General features: G+C 39.7%; 1 protein-coding gene across 2 annotated transcripts in view; it reads right to left on the reverse strand.

Annotated features, from left to right (window-relative positions):
- Nucleotides 1–13909, reverse strand: part of LOC148272114 (uncharacterized) — a 31269-nt gene that overhangs the window by 9205 nt on the left and 8155 nt on the right. Inside the window, exons 3-9 of one of the 2 annotated variants that reach the window (XM_088240510.1) lie at nt 12671–12796; nt 9712–10080; nt 7617–8187; nt 6210–6384; nt 4774–4970; nt 2872–4687; nt 1325–1805 (exon numbers count right to left, since the gene is read on the reverse strand). In XM_088240510.1, coding sequence (XP_088096636.1) covers nt 1325–1805; nt 2872–4687; nt 4774–4970; nt 6210–6384; nt 7617–8187; nt 9712–10080; nt 12671–12796 — 3735 coding nt within the window. Of the gene's footprint in view, nt 1–1324; nt 1806–2871; nt 4688–4773; nt 4971–6209; nt 6385–7616; nt 8191–9711; nt 10081–12670; nt 12797–13909 lie in introns of both variants that reach the window. The other variant, XM_088240509.1, reaches the window with a different exon arrangement.

The raw sequence follows: 13909 nt of genomic DNA on the forward strand, positions 1-13909 counted from the left end.
ATCCGACAAAAGGGGTCAAAAGGGAGAATGACAATTCCGACATAACCCTTTCGTACAATAGGCCAAACTCTCAGTAAAATCAGGAGAGTTAAATTAAAATAAAATCGCAGTTTCAAAATTGAAAATAAATCTACTCAATTATATACATATTTAATTGGATAATTTATATAGCGTCATTTTAGTGAAAATCACCTCAAGGGCGCTGTACAATTAATAAATATTCCAGTACGTCTTGCAGCTACAGAGCGCATGGACGGTTGGGATTCTAGTTCCTCGTTTTCAATTAAGATCAATAAAAAATTATAACAGATAGGAGCTAGATTACAGGACGTCTTGCAGCTACAGAGCACATAGACAGTTAGAAATTTAGCCCCCATTTACACATTTTAAAAATTGACAAATAAATTTAGTGTATTAATGATACTAAAAAGGAGTAAGATTACAACACGTCTTGCAGCTACTAAGCGCATAGACGATTGGAATTCTAGACCCCATTTACAGAATTTTGGTATTTTGGTAAGTTGATAAATGAAAGCTAGATAACCAATCATCGAGCAGCTACAAAGCGTATGGACGAGTGGAATTCTAGCAAAGTTAGAATGATATCAATAAATTTACAAAAAATAGAGCATAGTAGTAAGTTTGTCAAGTGTTCATGCTAAGAAGTAAGCAATAAAAAACTAAATAAATAAAGCACTGTATCAACTCCATGGAAAGGGAGATAGATGTCTGAAGAGAATCTTTTGTAGACAGTAGGTAGATACCGTCACCATGTGGTCCACTGGCTGCTGGAGAATTTCTGGAAACGCACGTGTGTAGACTGGGGGATTATGCCTATTGTTTTAACGACTTGGTGTCCATTTTGGTCCGTATTATTTCATTTTATGAGACGCAACATTCCTGTTCAATTTACTTTTTTACATGAATATTACACAAACGCGTGTATGAGCGGTTTGATTTATCATTTTGTATGTTATGAGAAGGCAGATATTTGAAATATTATTGGAAATAAAAGATTTTTAATACAAGTGAAACTGATAGACCCCTTGGTCTTTAAAACAGTTTTCGGGTATGTGGAAGGGAGTGCTTTCACTGCAATTGTTATTGAATTGTTACTGAAAGTTATTGAAACATAGAGTAAAATATATTTATTTGTAAAAAATATTTCATATCAACCATGTCGGGAATCGAACTCGAGACCTCTTGCATGGCAGGCAAATGCGCTGACCATTACACCTCGTGGCCGACAATGCCGAATTTACTAGTCGATAACAATTGTTCACGAACATTTAATAAAAAACAAAATGATTGTGGATGTAGTGACCTTGTATTCTTGCAAACACTGCGGATGGTAGTTGTCCCCCAGGTAGGCCACGGCGCGGCGCAGCTGCCACTCCTCCGACTCCTGGTTGTAGAACTGGTGAAAGCGGTCGCCGCAGTGCGGGCAGCGCATCTGGTGCGGCGGCGCCGAGGGCGGCGGTGCGGCCGCACCCTCCTCCGGCGGCGCCTCCGCCCCCTCAGCCCCGGCGGGCGGCGCTGGCTCCTGCTCCTCGCGTTGCCGCTCGAACCAGCTCTTCTCGCGCTCCTCCGGATCCTCGATCTCCTCCGAGCGCAGCCAGTCGGGCACGTCGTAGTGCCAGGGCCGCGAGTGCGGGCGGCGCTGCGAGTCGCGGTCGGCGCGGTTCTGCCGGAAGTGCCAGTCCAGATGCTGCGAGTATCGCACCGTGTGCTCGGGGGGGAAGCGTGCCCCGCAGCTGCCGCACTGCATGCCCGCGTGCAGCGCGCTCACCAGGCCCGCTTGCCTCCTGCACAAATAGTTTTATTTTTGAAATAACTTATTTTCTTAATGAATAGCATATAATTTTAGTATAATTTTCTCATCTTTATTTGACAAAAAAATTGTGTTCTAATATCTGTACCTTAGCTGAAATGTTGGAAGTCACATTTGGTAAATTGTTCAGGAGAGCGGTTTGAAGTTTTAAAACTTTTTCAGATGTATCTCCCGATGTAAAAACACAATTGATTGCTGTGTTTTTGATATGAACATTTAAAATATGAACTATTAATTACTATGGGACTTCAATGTTTTTTGTTTTAACCGCCCGGACCGCACCCTTTTTCCTCCTCGGACTTGAGTATAAAAAGTAATGTAGAATATCGAATGAAAAACAATGTACAAATTTTTTTAAACTTTCTTTAGGCTTAACATTAAATTACGTGCCATTAATTGAAAACATTTATTATTTATGAAAATAACAGGTATATTATTGGCAATAAAATAGTAATTGATTGCTAACAGTATGTGAAAAAAAGCTAAGTAAAATAATGAAATTAACAGCAAAAGAAACGACATAATGGTTAAGTATGGTTGATTATGACAATAAGACTTAATCTTGTGCAAAACCCCTTCGCGTCAGAGGTAGTTTGTTATAAAAATTGTGGAATTTATTCGGTATCCACTACTAGCAAATAATACCAGCAAACCGTTGTATTTTGTTGAAAGCATGAGTATTATTACTGCACTACTGGTGTTTTAGAACAAGCTATTTCAGTAGTGGTATACAGGACTCCAATGTTTTTAGCACAAATAGAATCTGAATATATGAATAAAATGACACTCATAACTCAATATTGCAAAAAATGCGACTTTAAGGTACAGATGTAAGCACTTATTTAATATTTATAGTATTCACCCTGTAGCCTTTATTGAAAACACAGGTCACACCTTTGTGTTTATGTAATAGTGTATTTTGTATTTGTAACTAATGTATACCTATTGTAAAGTGCAAAGATTAAAGCAATACAACTCGATAAAAATATATTTGGGAATAAACGTCTATTTTATTTATTTAAAAATATATAAAAACTCACACTTTGAGAGTCTCAGGCTTGAGGAGATTTACTGGCATCACGAGAGCGGGGGGCGGTCGTCCTGAGCTTTTATCCTGGGGTGTTCCCGCAGAGAAGGGCGGGAAGGGCACGGGGGCACTCTTGCTGGGGGGGGCCAGCGGAACAGCGGCGCCGGCGGAGCCCAAAATACCGGAAGCCACCAGCTTGGCGAACAGATCGCCCACATTTATGTTAGTGGCCGGCGGGGGCACGCTCAGGTCGGGCGGGGCGATGCTGTAGCTGCCCAGGCCGGAGAGGGCGTGGGGACCCGAGGGCATGATGCTGGCCAACATGTCCAGGGCGGGGGCGGGGGCGACGGCAGGGGGGATCGCGGGAGCCGGGTCGGCGGCGGCGGGGGAGAGGGCGGGCTCCGGCACCGGCGCAGGTGGCGGTGCGGTCGGTTGCACGCCCTCCATGTTTGCGATATAAGCCTCGCCCGCCTTGATCCCGTTGGGCAACACTGAGATGCGAATAAAGTGCTTTCTTTTGAGCACATATATGGGCTTGGGAAGACCACCAAACTCCACTTTAAATGGGCATTCATTGATGAGAATCGTCTGTAAGGAATCGACAAAGCGCAGAGTGTGCGGAACGCTCCCAATAAAGAATACTTGGGGTTTAGCATCCAGAAACAGGGGCAGTATGGTGGTGGCATCCACGATTAGCTTGATGGTACCTGCCACTAAATCAGTCCGCCTTTCTGCACCGATACTGACCTGGGGGGCCGGACCTTCTAGCTTCAACAGGCGAACTTTCCCTCCGAGCAGTATGGGAACCGGAGGTCCACCGAAGAAACACTCGAACCAAAAGTCGTCTATGAACAATTCGCGGGTCGGAGCTCCGAAACGGATACGGTGGAGTTCACCGCCGATATTCACAGAGGTAAAGTCCTCGTTAAAGTCAAGTAGGAAGGATTCTTCATCGAGCCACAATCTTCGCTGCCCCGGTTGAAAAGATATTTCTCGAGGATCCTCCCAGTCCAGCATCACCACGGCAGTTGTACCATAAAAACGGATATCTCTCGCCACTCCGTCGATCGCTATCGTCTTCATGGTGTCTCTGGCTATGTAATCCAGCACTTCCTGCGGTACGGGGGGAAGCGGGTCACGGGCGGATCTGGCGCCCAAGGAAGGGGGTGATAGGCGACCGTCTGTGATGTAAGGCGCCAAGGGACTGGGTCCTAGGCGGTTCCCGGCAACAGTCGCGGCCGGGGGTGCAGGCTGCTGGACGGGCGCGGGGGCGGGGTTGGGGATGGTGGTCCTCCAAGCGGGCGGGGGGGGCCCGCGGGGACGGAAGCCGCGGGGGCCTCCCCACTCCGGCCGACCGCGCCAGCCGCCGCGAAAGCCGCGAGGGCCGGCCGCGGGCCGCATGGGGTAGCGCTCGGGCCCTCGCAGCCGCATATCTAAGTCTGGGAGCGCCAGCAGAGGGGGGCGCGGCGGCAGACGCTCGTCTATATCCCCGTGCACGGGCGGCGGGGCAGGGGAGGGACTACGTCCGCCGTCCGAGGAGGATTGCGACTCCTCCTGTTGTAACATTTGAAGGCGCCTTTTGGAAGCTTCCAGCGACTCCTTTCGCATGGCTTCCCGCAGTTTTTGTCTCTCGTTGAGTTCCAATACTTGCATGAGCAGGACGTTGTATTGTTCCTTATCTATATTGCCAGTTTTAAGCTGCTCTTCGGCCTGAGTCATGATAATTTTTATATTTCCGTCTAAGCTGTTACCGTCTAATTCTACTGCGGCTTTTTGTCTCATGTCGGTATCCTCAGAGTTGCGTGATTTTTTGCGACTTTTGGTGTCATCTGAGAGAAATAATTATAATTAACATACATCAATAAGGAAGGGACAAATAGTGAAGCAGAACGAATATCATAAAAATGGTAGTTACCGCTGAAGAGACGCGGACGTCCCAGAGGGTCACAACTGCGGGTGGCTTCGGCGAGCTTGGCGCGAACACTGGCGAGATGCTCCGCTCCTACGGGACTGGGCAGTTCCTTCACACTAGCCCAGCCATTGCCCTCCTCCCCACCTTCTGTACCGATCCCCCCTAGGGTACGGAGGTCCACATCCTCAGCACCAAACAATCTATAAGGTAACAGATATATACCACATACATTTGAAAATTCACATTAAAAATTTTATATAACTCCTTGAAATTGAATTGAAAATTTTTGGTTCTCTGAAATCTTTTTCGTTACCACCTTAGTATCGCAATAAAATGTATGTTTCAAGTGTATTTAGTTTAGAAATATTGATAGTTAATATATAGTTTAATAATACAGTAAAACCTCGTTTTAACGTTCCTCAATTTTACGTTTTCTCGCTTTTACGCCGAAATGTTCAGATCCCATTTTTTTCCATACATTCTCATTCAAATATTCCCTCAATTAACGTTTTTTACGTTTTTCACAACTCCGGTTTTGCGTTGAAAATTTTTCTAAACTCATTCAATACGCCAAGCCGCGTGCTTTTGCGTTTGCCCAAAATGGTGAATAAAATCAAGGTAAATAGAAAAGTGTGTAAATTGTTGTCTCAAAGTAAATTCAAAGTAGGTTCATTGACCATTTTGTTAAAGTGTCTAATTTTGACAGTTTACTAAATTGTGACATGTGGTTGATATTTAGGAAGAATAAAGTCTTTACATCAATAAATTACAATGCAGAAAGTTAAAAAATTTGGCAACAGAAATATTATTTGAAGATATAAACATAATTTGGAATGAAGATTATTTAAACAGTTATCACAAAAGTATGAAACAGTTTTGTCGCGATGTAAATGACAGTTGAAATTTTGTGGTGCCATACTAAAAAAATTGATCCCATGTAAACAAAATTTCCCAATATTAAGGGAAAAAATCATTGTATGCATTTTATGCAAATTAAAACTTTTATTTTGGTGTTTTAAAGGTTAAGTACCTACGTAAAATTATTTAAACTGGTTTTTTTTTAATGAAATAAAAAAAACACATTGTGATATTGATTGAAAAAATACATAGTAATTTTAATGAAATCATAGGTAAATATAAATAATGCCCAATTATGGCAGTTTTTCATATCCTCACTTTGGCGTTTTCTTCAGTTAAACACTTTTTTTCGCTGCTCCCTTAAAAACAGTAAAACAGGGATTTTACTGTAATAAGATATAAGTTAATATTAGGACATTCATATTTTATGTTTGTACTATTTTAAGACAAAAGAAAAATTCCATTGGCGAGAACAACCCGCCCGAAATAAAAATAAGCTAAATTAAGACAGCTATGAATTTAATTCAGAGCGATCTTAAACTGCGAGTGTAAAAAAACAAATTTCAAAGGGTTAAACTTACGCATCCAACTTCTCAGATTTGCTCTTCTTGGGAGGTTCATGTTGACTAGCATCGGAGGGAGATCGCTTGCGTGCCGGGGGAGTCGGGGGCTCCGCTACGGGAGGGGGCACCTCAGGGGGCAGAGTGCGAAGATCCACATCACCCAATGAACCGCCGTTAGATGTTACAACTGGTGCTGATATCACACAAACCTTATATTTCATGATTGCAAAAATATATAAATTGAAAAAAACCTCTTTAACACATTTTGCCTCGACGTTCGATTATACAAACATTTGACGTAAAATATTTAAAGGTTTTGATTCAATTATTAAAAAATATATTTAAATTTGCCAAACATACAAATCAAATACACAAAAACATAATTGAAATGATAACAGGGAAATATAATGTTTTTTTTTTACATTTTTAAAATAATAAAGGTCTATGAAATACTGTCCAGTAAAAACAATAATTTTTTGCTAATTATTAGTAGCATCAAAAATACTTTTAAATTTGGAATTCCCGCAAAAACGGTAATTCCATTGGCCACGGCCCTAATACGTCACGATTCATGTTTATTTGTTCCTGGCATTGAAATTTGTGTAGAACAATTTCATGGATCTTGATGTCACATAACCAGGCCAAACACGTCGCGTTTTTCTACTAACACATTTTTATTGAATTTCTTTTTTACATTTATGTATGAAAACATTTCTCCACAATATCCATATTGATTTTGAAAATACAATTAATTATTCTAAATCCATTTCATATATTTTTATCGGTATTCGTACTATGTAATATTTCCCTATTGAGATATGGTTTATAGAGCAAGAAATTAAAGTAATAAATAATATGCCAAATAACAGTGAGTACTTAATCAAATAATACAAAAATAAATAATGAAAAAAATATCAAGATATATAATAACCAAATAAAATAATGAAAGGAAAGCAGATTAGCAAATCAAGTAAGCTAGCTTAGAGTGAGTGGTCGGACCAAAGTAATTTATCCTTCCAGCAAATCGCGTGTGTATATTTTGCTGTGTCTTGACTTAAGTTAAGTTATTTACACTGTAGGAGATTGTGTCCCTATAAAAAAACAATCAGCAAAAAGTGTCGCGGTATGTTAGTCAGATAAGATTTTCTTTATATCAACTACGGTCCGATCGGAAGTGAACTATTTTTTAAATTAAAGTTATGGTGTGTCTATTTGAGTGGATCCCTGAGAAAAGTGTCCACAAACATGTTGAGATGCCCGAACAACAGAATGTGAAAAGCACATGATCAAAATATAGCGATGCATCTGTATCTTAATTGTGCCCATTCTAGATTTGCATTCCCTTGCAGCCATACCCCGATTAAAGCCACACTCACTCTGCTTATTAATTTTATGATTAAAAGTAAATAATAATTTCAATAGTACCTGGTGCAGGGGATTTGACAGCAGCGGGGGGAGTAGGAACAGGAATAATAGGAACAGTGGGAGGACTCGGCGAGTGTTCCCGGTTTCGTCTCATGTAATTCCGATCCTTACTGCGACCCTTCAGTTCTTTGAAGGAGGCTTTAGGTTTAGTGGGCGAGCTGGATTTACTAGGAGTGGATGAAGGGGGAGGTACGACGCTAGGTGTTGAAACGGGAGGTGATGCAGAGACAGGATTTTCCTTAGATTTCTTCGTACGCTTACGGCTGGAGCGCGGTGATTCCTTCTTCCTTTTAGTAGGGGAAGAAGGCCGTTCTTTCAACTTTGGTATGGGCGGAAGTTTGTCTATGCGCAACGGCGGCGGGGGTACGATGGGTGGCGGGGACGGCTTCTTCGGAGCCGGAGCGGCCTTGGTGGGGGACGGGGCTCCCTTGCGCGAGAGGCGGGGATCTCTCGCGGGGGCTGCGGATGAGGGTGCGGACGAGGGGGGCTGACGGGACAGGCGCGGGTCGCGGCGCCGCGCAGAGCTGATGAGTGCGGGGCCCACGGGCGCTATTCGCGGAGGCACAGCCACCTGCTTGGAAAAAATACTTGTCTTATATTACTGCTAATATGTTTAAAAAGGAAAATAATAAATCATTTTGTAATTATTAAGCTCGAGTTCTTTTACTCTAGACGAGCATTTATATTATTATACATAGAAGTTACTTTGACTTCATACGAGGGTTAGTAATCCTGTTCTAAGACAGCCACAAATACATTATATTTTATTATTATATTACTAACTTTTGTAGCTATGATGTCACATAATTCTACATAGAATACAAGACTTTATATATCTCTCTTATTTAAAAAAATAATGGAGCCATATTATATAGTCAAAGTCTCTATATATATAATATCTGTACTTACTACTCAGAAGATGTTCTTCCAGAGCAAAAATGCTAATAGGTAAATTATTCAAATGTGTCACCGATTGACGAGCAACACCACCAATCCATAAAAAATACTTTCTCAGGTGTGATTTTTATAAAAAAACACCCTAGAGGACCCTAGTATCAAAACAATAGCTATTTTTTCATAACGGGTTTTTTGATTGGTTATGATAGAAAAATTATTTTCTTTACAAAAAACTAAAGATACGTATCAAAAACGGCCATTTGGAGTAGAAATTTAGGCATGTAACTTATACCATATAATAAACATTTACTCACCATATCAAAATTGGAAATTCCATACATTATGGGCCATAAAATGGCAGCCGTTATTTTGTAATTTTTTGACAGTTCAAAATCAACCACCGAAGTGAGTTTCTTTGTCATTTTTGGAGTTTAGAGAGTGTTACTATGTAGTAAAAGTATAAAATGAAAATGTATTTCCTATACACAGAACATAAACCCTTCTTTAACACTGTTTTCTGAATCTTGACCTTTTTAAAACCTTTTAAAAACGAATACTTGTAGTTCTATGGGTTTCAAAACGGTCAATTTCGCGTTACGGTTTAAAAAACGGACAGATATTTTCAAATTGGGTTTTATTATTTAAATGATAATTATCTTAGATATTGAAGTGCACAAAATTAATCTTTACACATTTATTTTATGAAGATATAAAAATATATTTAATGCTGTTTTCTTGTATATGCAAAACAGGAAATCTTGAAAAATGACTTAAAAGTTATTTAGGTATTTTGTTATATTCCTCGCAAAACTAATTGCAGGAATTCTTCAAAATTTAGTCATAAGTTAGGTTGACTCTTCATTTAAAATATAATTAAAAATACAAAGAAATTGGGAAAATGTGTTTTGTAATAAAATTCATTAAAACATCCCACAATAAAAAAAAAATAAAAGTAAGTTCCAATGATGTAACTCGACTAATGGAATTGATTAGGTGTTATTAAGCCAAAATGCTGTATCTACAGATACAGCGCATTGCCATAATACAGGCGAATTATGAAAATGGGTATTGTCCCGCTTTGATACAATAGTCCTCATATATTCAATTTCAGTAAAAAGTCAAATTTAGGGTCACAAAAATTATTTTGTAGATTTTTGATGATGCGACGCTGATGATTTGAAATATTGTGGGTACTCACAGGGGTGGGTCTGGGTTTGGGCAGTACGCTGGCCGCAGGTACGTTGGCCGTGCGATCCAGCACCTTGCGCTGCTCGAGGAGCTGCATGCGAGTCTTCTCCAGCTCCATCTCTATCTTCTTCTTCTGGAGTTGGAGCAGTTCTTGCTCTTTCCGCGCCACGGCGGCGCGCATCTCCTCGTCCTCGGGAGCCGTCCTGCCCAGGAAGTTGGGGTTGACGTGGATATTGGTCTGCGGAGGACGAGCCTGGATGGGCCAAGCGGGGTCCACCAAGTTCACCTTGACGTCCAGCTGGTACAGCTTCATGGCCGGGAACACATCGTGCCAGGTTTCCCTCAGTTTAAACATCTGAGAACGTGTTTTTTCATCCACCTGTGCCGTATAAACAAGCTTTGTTACTTACGTCTCGCTCTACTACCCTGAACATGTACCCACCTTATACCCTCAGTTATAAGTTCAGATTGTAAATATAAACGAGGAAGTTCAGTGGTTTAAAAAAAAAGTTAATAAACTATCTAACTTAGTCAGCCATCAGCAATGTGAGGCCTGCGGGCCGGATCGGGGGAAAATGCTCTCTTCTGGCCCTTCGGGTTTCTGTTCAGTTTCTGAACGGACCACAATAGTACATGCGGGTTGGCCATAAATCAAGGATTTTGCCTTATTTTTTCATAGATCAGAACAACAATCAATGGTAACAAGTGTTGTAATCAGCGTGTTTTGTATTAAGAATTTGTTTGTTTTAAAGTGCCTTCTTTCATCACACTAATTCTTTAATTACATATTAGGCACATATGTTTTTAATCAATGGTCGAGTGGCCCCTAAAAATAACAAACTAAAAAATTGAATAATGAATCATCGTTATGATTTTTCAAAGCCTTGTAATTTTTTGAATCCCCAAAGAAACTTCAAAATTATACCAGCCGCGATATCTCCAGTTCTGGTCGATGAGTGGTTAAGACACACATCTGAATGTTGAAACATAACTTACAAGGAGCAAAGAAAACATGGGTTTATTGTATAAACCGCTGACTTGCAGGCATTCAACGACATTGCTTGACATGATTGGATTAGTTGGTAGGAACGACAGATTGTTTTTGTTTCCGACAATAAAAAGTTAAACCTTACTAGGCATGGATAACTCAAGATTATTTTTTAAGCTGCAGGTCAGCTTACAGCTCAAGTACTTGAGCTGGAGTTTTGAACCGGCTCGCAGATCTCAGACTCAAGCTGCAAACTCAGGCGCGGAATGGCTATGCCAGTGAGTCGAACAATACAGTTAGCAGCGCTCAGCTAAAATCGGATTTACTAGTGATTTTAGTCGCGCGCCGTGACAGCTTCTGGAGAATGGTGATTTACAGTTTATACAGGCCGATATCCTATATTTCAAAAAACTTTAATTCATAATGGCCGGAAGAAAAATTATGTCTGAAATGAAAAGTGAAATTTTTCCCAGATAAATAACTCAAATGTAAAAAGTGTATATTGTAGCTGTTTAAAATTCAGTGGCATTCATATCATATTTTTAACCAAAATTTAGATGTATTCATAATGTATTTTTGCACAAATGTGTGGTTCACTGAATCACCACTAACACGCTGAATTAGCTGACCTGATATTTAATTTTCTGTAAAGTGTTACGTACACGTACGATTCGAACAAAACTCACAATGTACAGCGGAGAGCCGCATATTAGAAATTTGAGCTGTAGCTCAACAGCTCAAAGCGTTTAAACTGTCTATTTAAACCGGTTCAAAATTCAAAATTTTTACTATAACCGTTTTACTAATTTTTTGTACGTTATTAAGAAACTTCACCATACAGTTTAAAAAAAATGCTCTAATTTTTACAAAAACATTTTTATATAAAATTTCCCAAACCACTGAACTTCCTCATTGAAGTTAAGCCAATAAACGTAATAAAGACATTTTTTTATCGGATTACAGAAAGCGGCCTTTACAGCCAGAAACACCAGCAACCGCTATAAATTTTGTCTGCGGTGTTTTTCCTCTAAAAAAAGAACCCAAGCGATTTCTAATGTTACTTTCCTAAAAAGTTAAAGTTTACAAAAAAATTTAGTATCAAAACAAATAAACAGTAAATTTTTGAGTGACCTCACTGTGTAGCATAAGGGTTACTTTTTTTAATATGTAAAGATTGACATTTATATTTTAATCAATTTCAAAGTTTGTATGTTAGAATTTAAAACTTAACAAACCACACGTGAGATTTGAAGCACAGTGAAGAATAACAACGACGTAATCCATTCGTCAAGTGCATTCAAAACATAAATGTTAAAGACAGAACACAAGAGAAATGATAGCACATTTAAGGAGATAAATTTAAAAAACCTCATTAAATAAAATGCTGCTGGCTTAGAAACAAAAAGAATTTCGTGGAGATGTTTTATTAAAAATAACTACTTACAATTTCTGCATTATGAAAAATACGTTACTTACTCAACATAGTAATTTTTTCAAGTATAGTTTGATACATAATTTGATATTAAAGAGAATAAATATAGCTGAATCCCAATTATCAGATGCTCGATTATTCACCATTCCGAATCAAATGATTCAAACATTCTACAGATGAGAAATAATAATCTTAACACATGATAGCTTTTACATGGTTAAATCACTAAATAAATGTGTAGTTAAATTACTTGAAGTATTAATTTAAAAAAAAAAACAAAATAACGACTTCTTTTGATCCCGCAGTGCTTAATAAATAAACTGTTACGTTCTTCTGTAATCTTAATCTTCTGATAATCAGGACTCTATGAAAAAGGAGAAAAGAAAATGGGAAGAGTACTTATGTACGCAGAAGTGGATTGCTAGCAGAATGTCCGCTAATGCTCAGAACACACACTTAAACCAGGTGATAACCGAACTCAAATGTATACACATGATAAGACATACTGCAAAAGTGTTAATGGTATTGATGAAAAGAGAATATAGTTACCTGTTTGAAGACTTTGCAGAACATGTTGACGATGATCTGCGAGAACAGCTGCGTGTACGCTCCACCCACATTCTTTATAATGGAATCCACCAAATATAATACGGGCAGCTTAATCTCGGGCTGCACCTACGCACAACAAGGGCCACTTCACTTCCTGGTCAACCCCTCCCCCTACTGCCGGGAGGTGTTCCCCGCTTACACAACACTCCCACTGTATGCGGTACATTAACACCGAGGATGGGCCGGTGGGAAGGAGTGGGAAGAGGAAAGAAACTCGTGTATAATGGAGTCACCTTTACGGATTCGTATTGCAGCCCCCTTACATTATCTTATGTTATTTCGCTGTTTCGAGTTGTCGGGTATGTTAAGGTGGGTCATATCTCCGAGCCTTCTTTTGTGTTGATTTGGAAAGTTTGCGGATTCAAAATGGACGGGAAGCGTGGGAAACCATGTGCCATACTGTCGCGGCGAGGTTGCGGGATTGTCTCGTGTTATTTCATAGTAACTCATAAGTCAACATTTCCCGGCTTCACCGACTGGGACTGCCACTTCGCCTATACTCGGAATCGAGTAGGATAGCAGAATGCTAGTCGGAAATCACTCCTTCTCGAGCGAAGGGAGTGTCGCAGTCGGCGAACTCGGGAGGCAGGGGGTGGCCATGAATGGCGTTACACAGGTAAAATAAACAAGGCATGTTTGCTGTATCAGATTTAATTCGATTAAAGAAAATAAGTACTGCAGTTTTCTGAAAAATTCTTTATTAGGAATTATCTTATGGAATGATAACATTACAGCGCTGCATCCAATAGAAAATTGTACAAGCAGTATGCGGTAGCAAATTATCCTCCATATCTTCCCAGTACTGGATCCAAAAGCCAATTGTATCGTTAGAACCTTACTAATGACCACTAAGAGACTCTTGACCGGAGACGACTGAAATTATATTCTACGTAAATGTGTAAAAATGAAAACCACTATCGGAATTCGGAATATGAGCATTGTGGACTAAATCTTCATGATCGTAGAACAATGACGCATGTGATTTTCTTCATGAGGGGTAAAAAAAATTTTTTGACACTGTCACAACTTGATAAATACAAAAGTATGTATTTTGATACTTAGGTTAGTTATATATTAGTGGCGAACGGTGATTTTGTTAACAAGCTATAAAAAAATATCATAAATTTGTACCTACATGGTACATAATATAAATAATATATATTATAAATTGCTATTTTT

This window comes from Micrasema longulum, unplaced genomic scaffold (assembly GCF_059751315.1).
Source record: "Micrasema longulum isolate JH-2025_06_02 unplaced genomic scaffold, ASM5975131v1 h1tg002472l, whole genome shotgun sequence".
NCBI lineage: Eukaryota > Metazoa > Arthropoda > Insecta > Trichoptera > Brachycentridae > Micrasema > Micrasema longulum.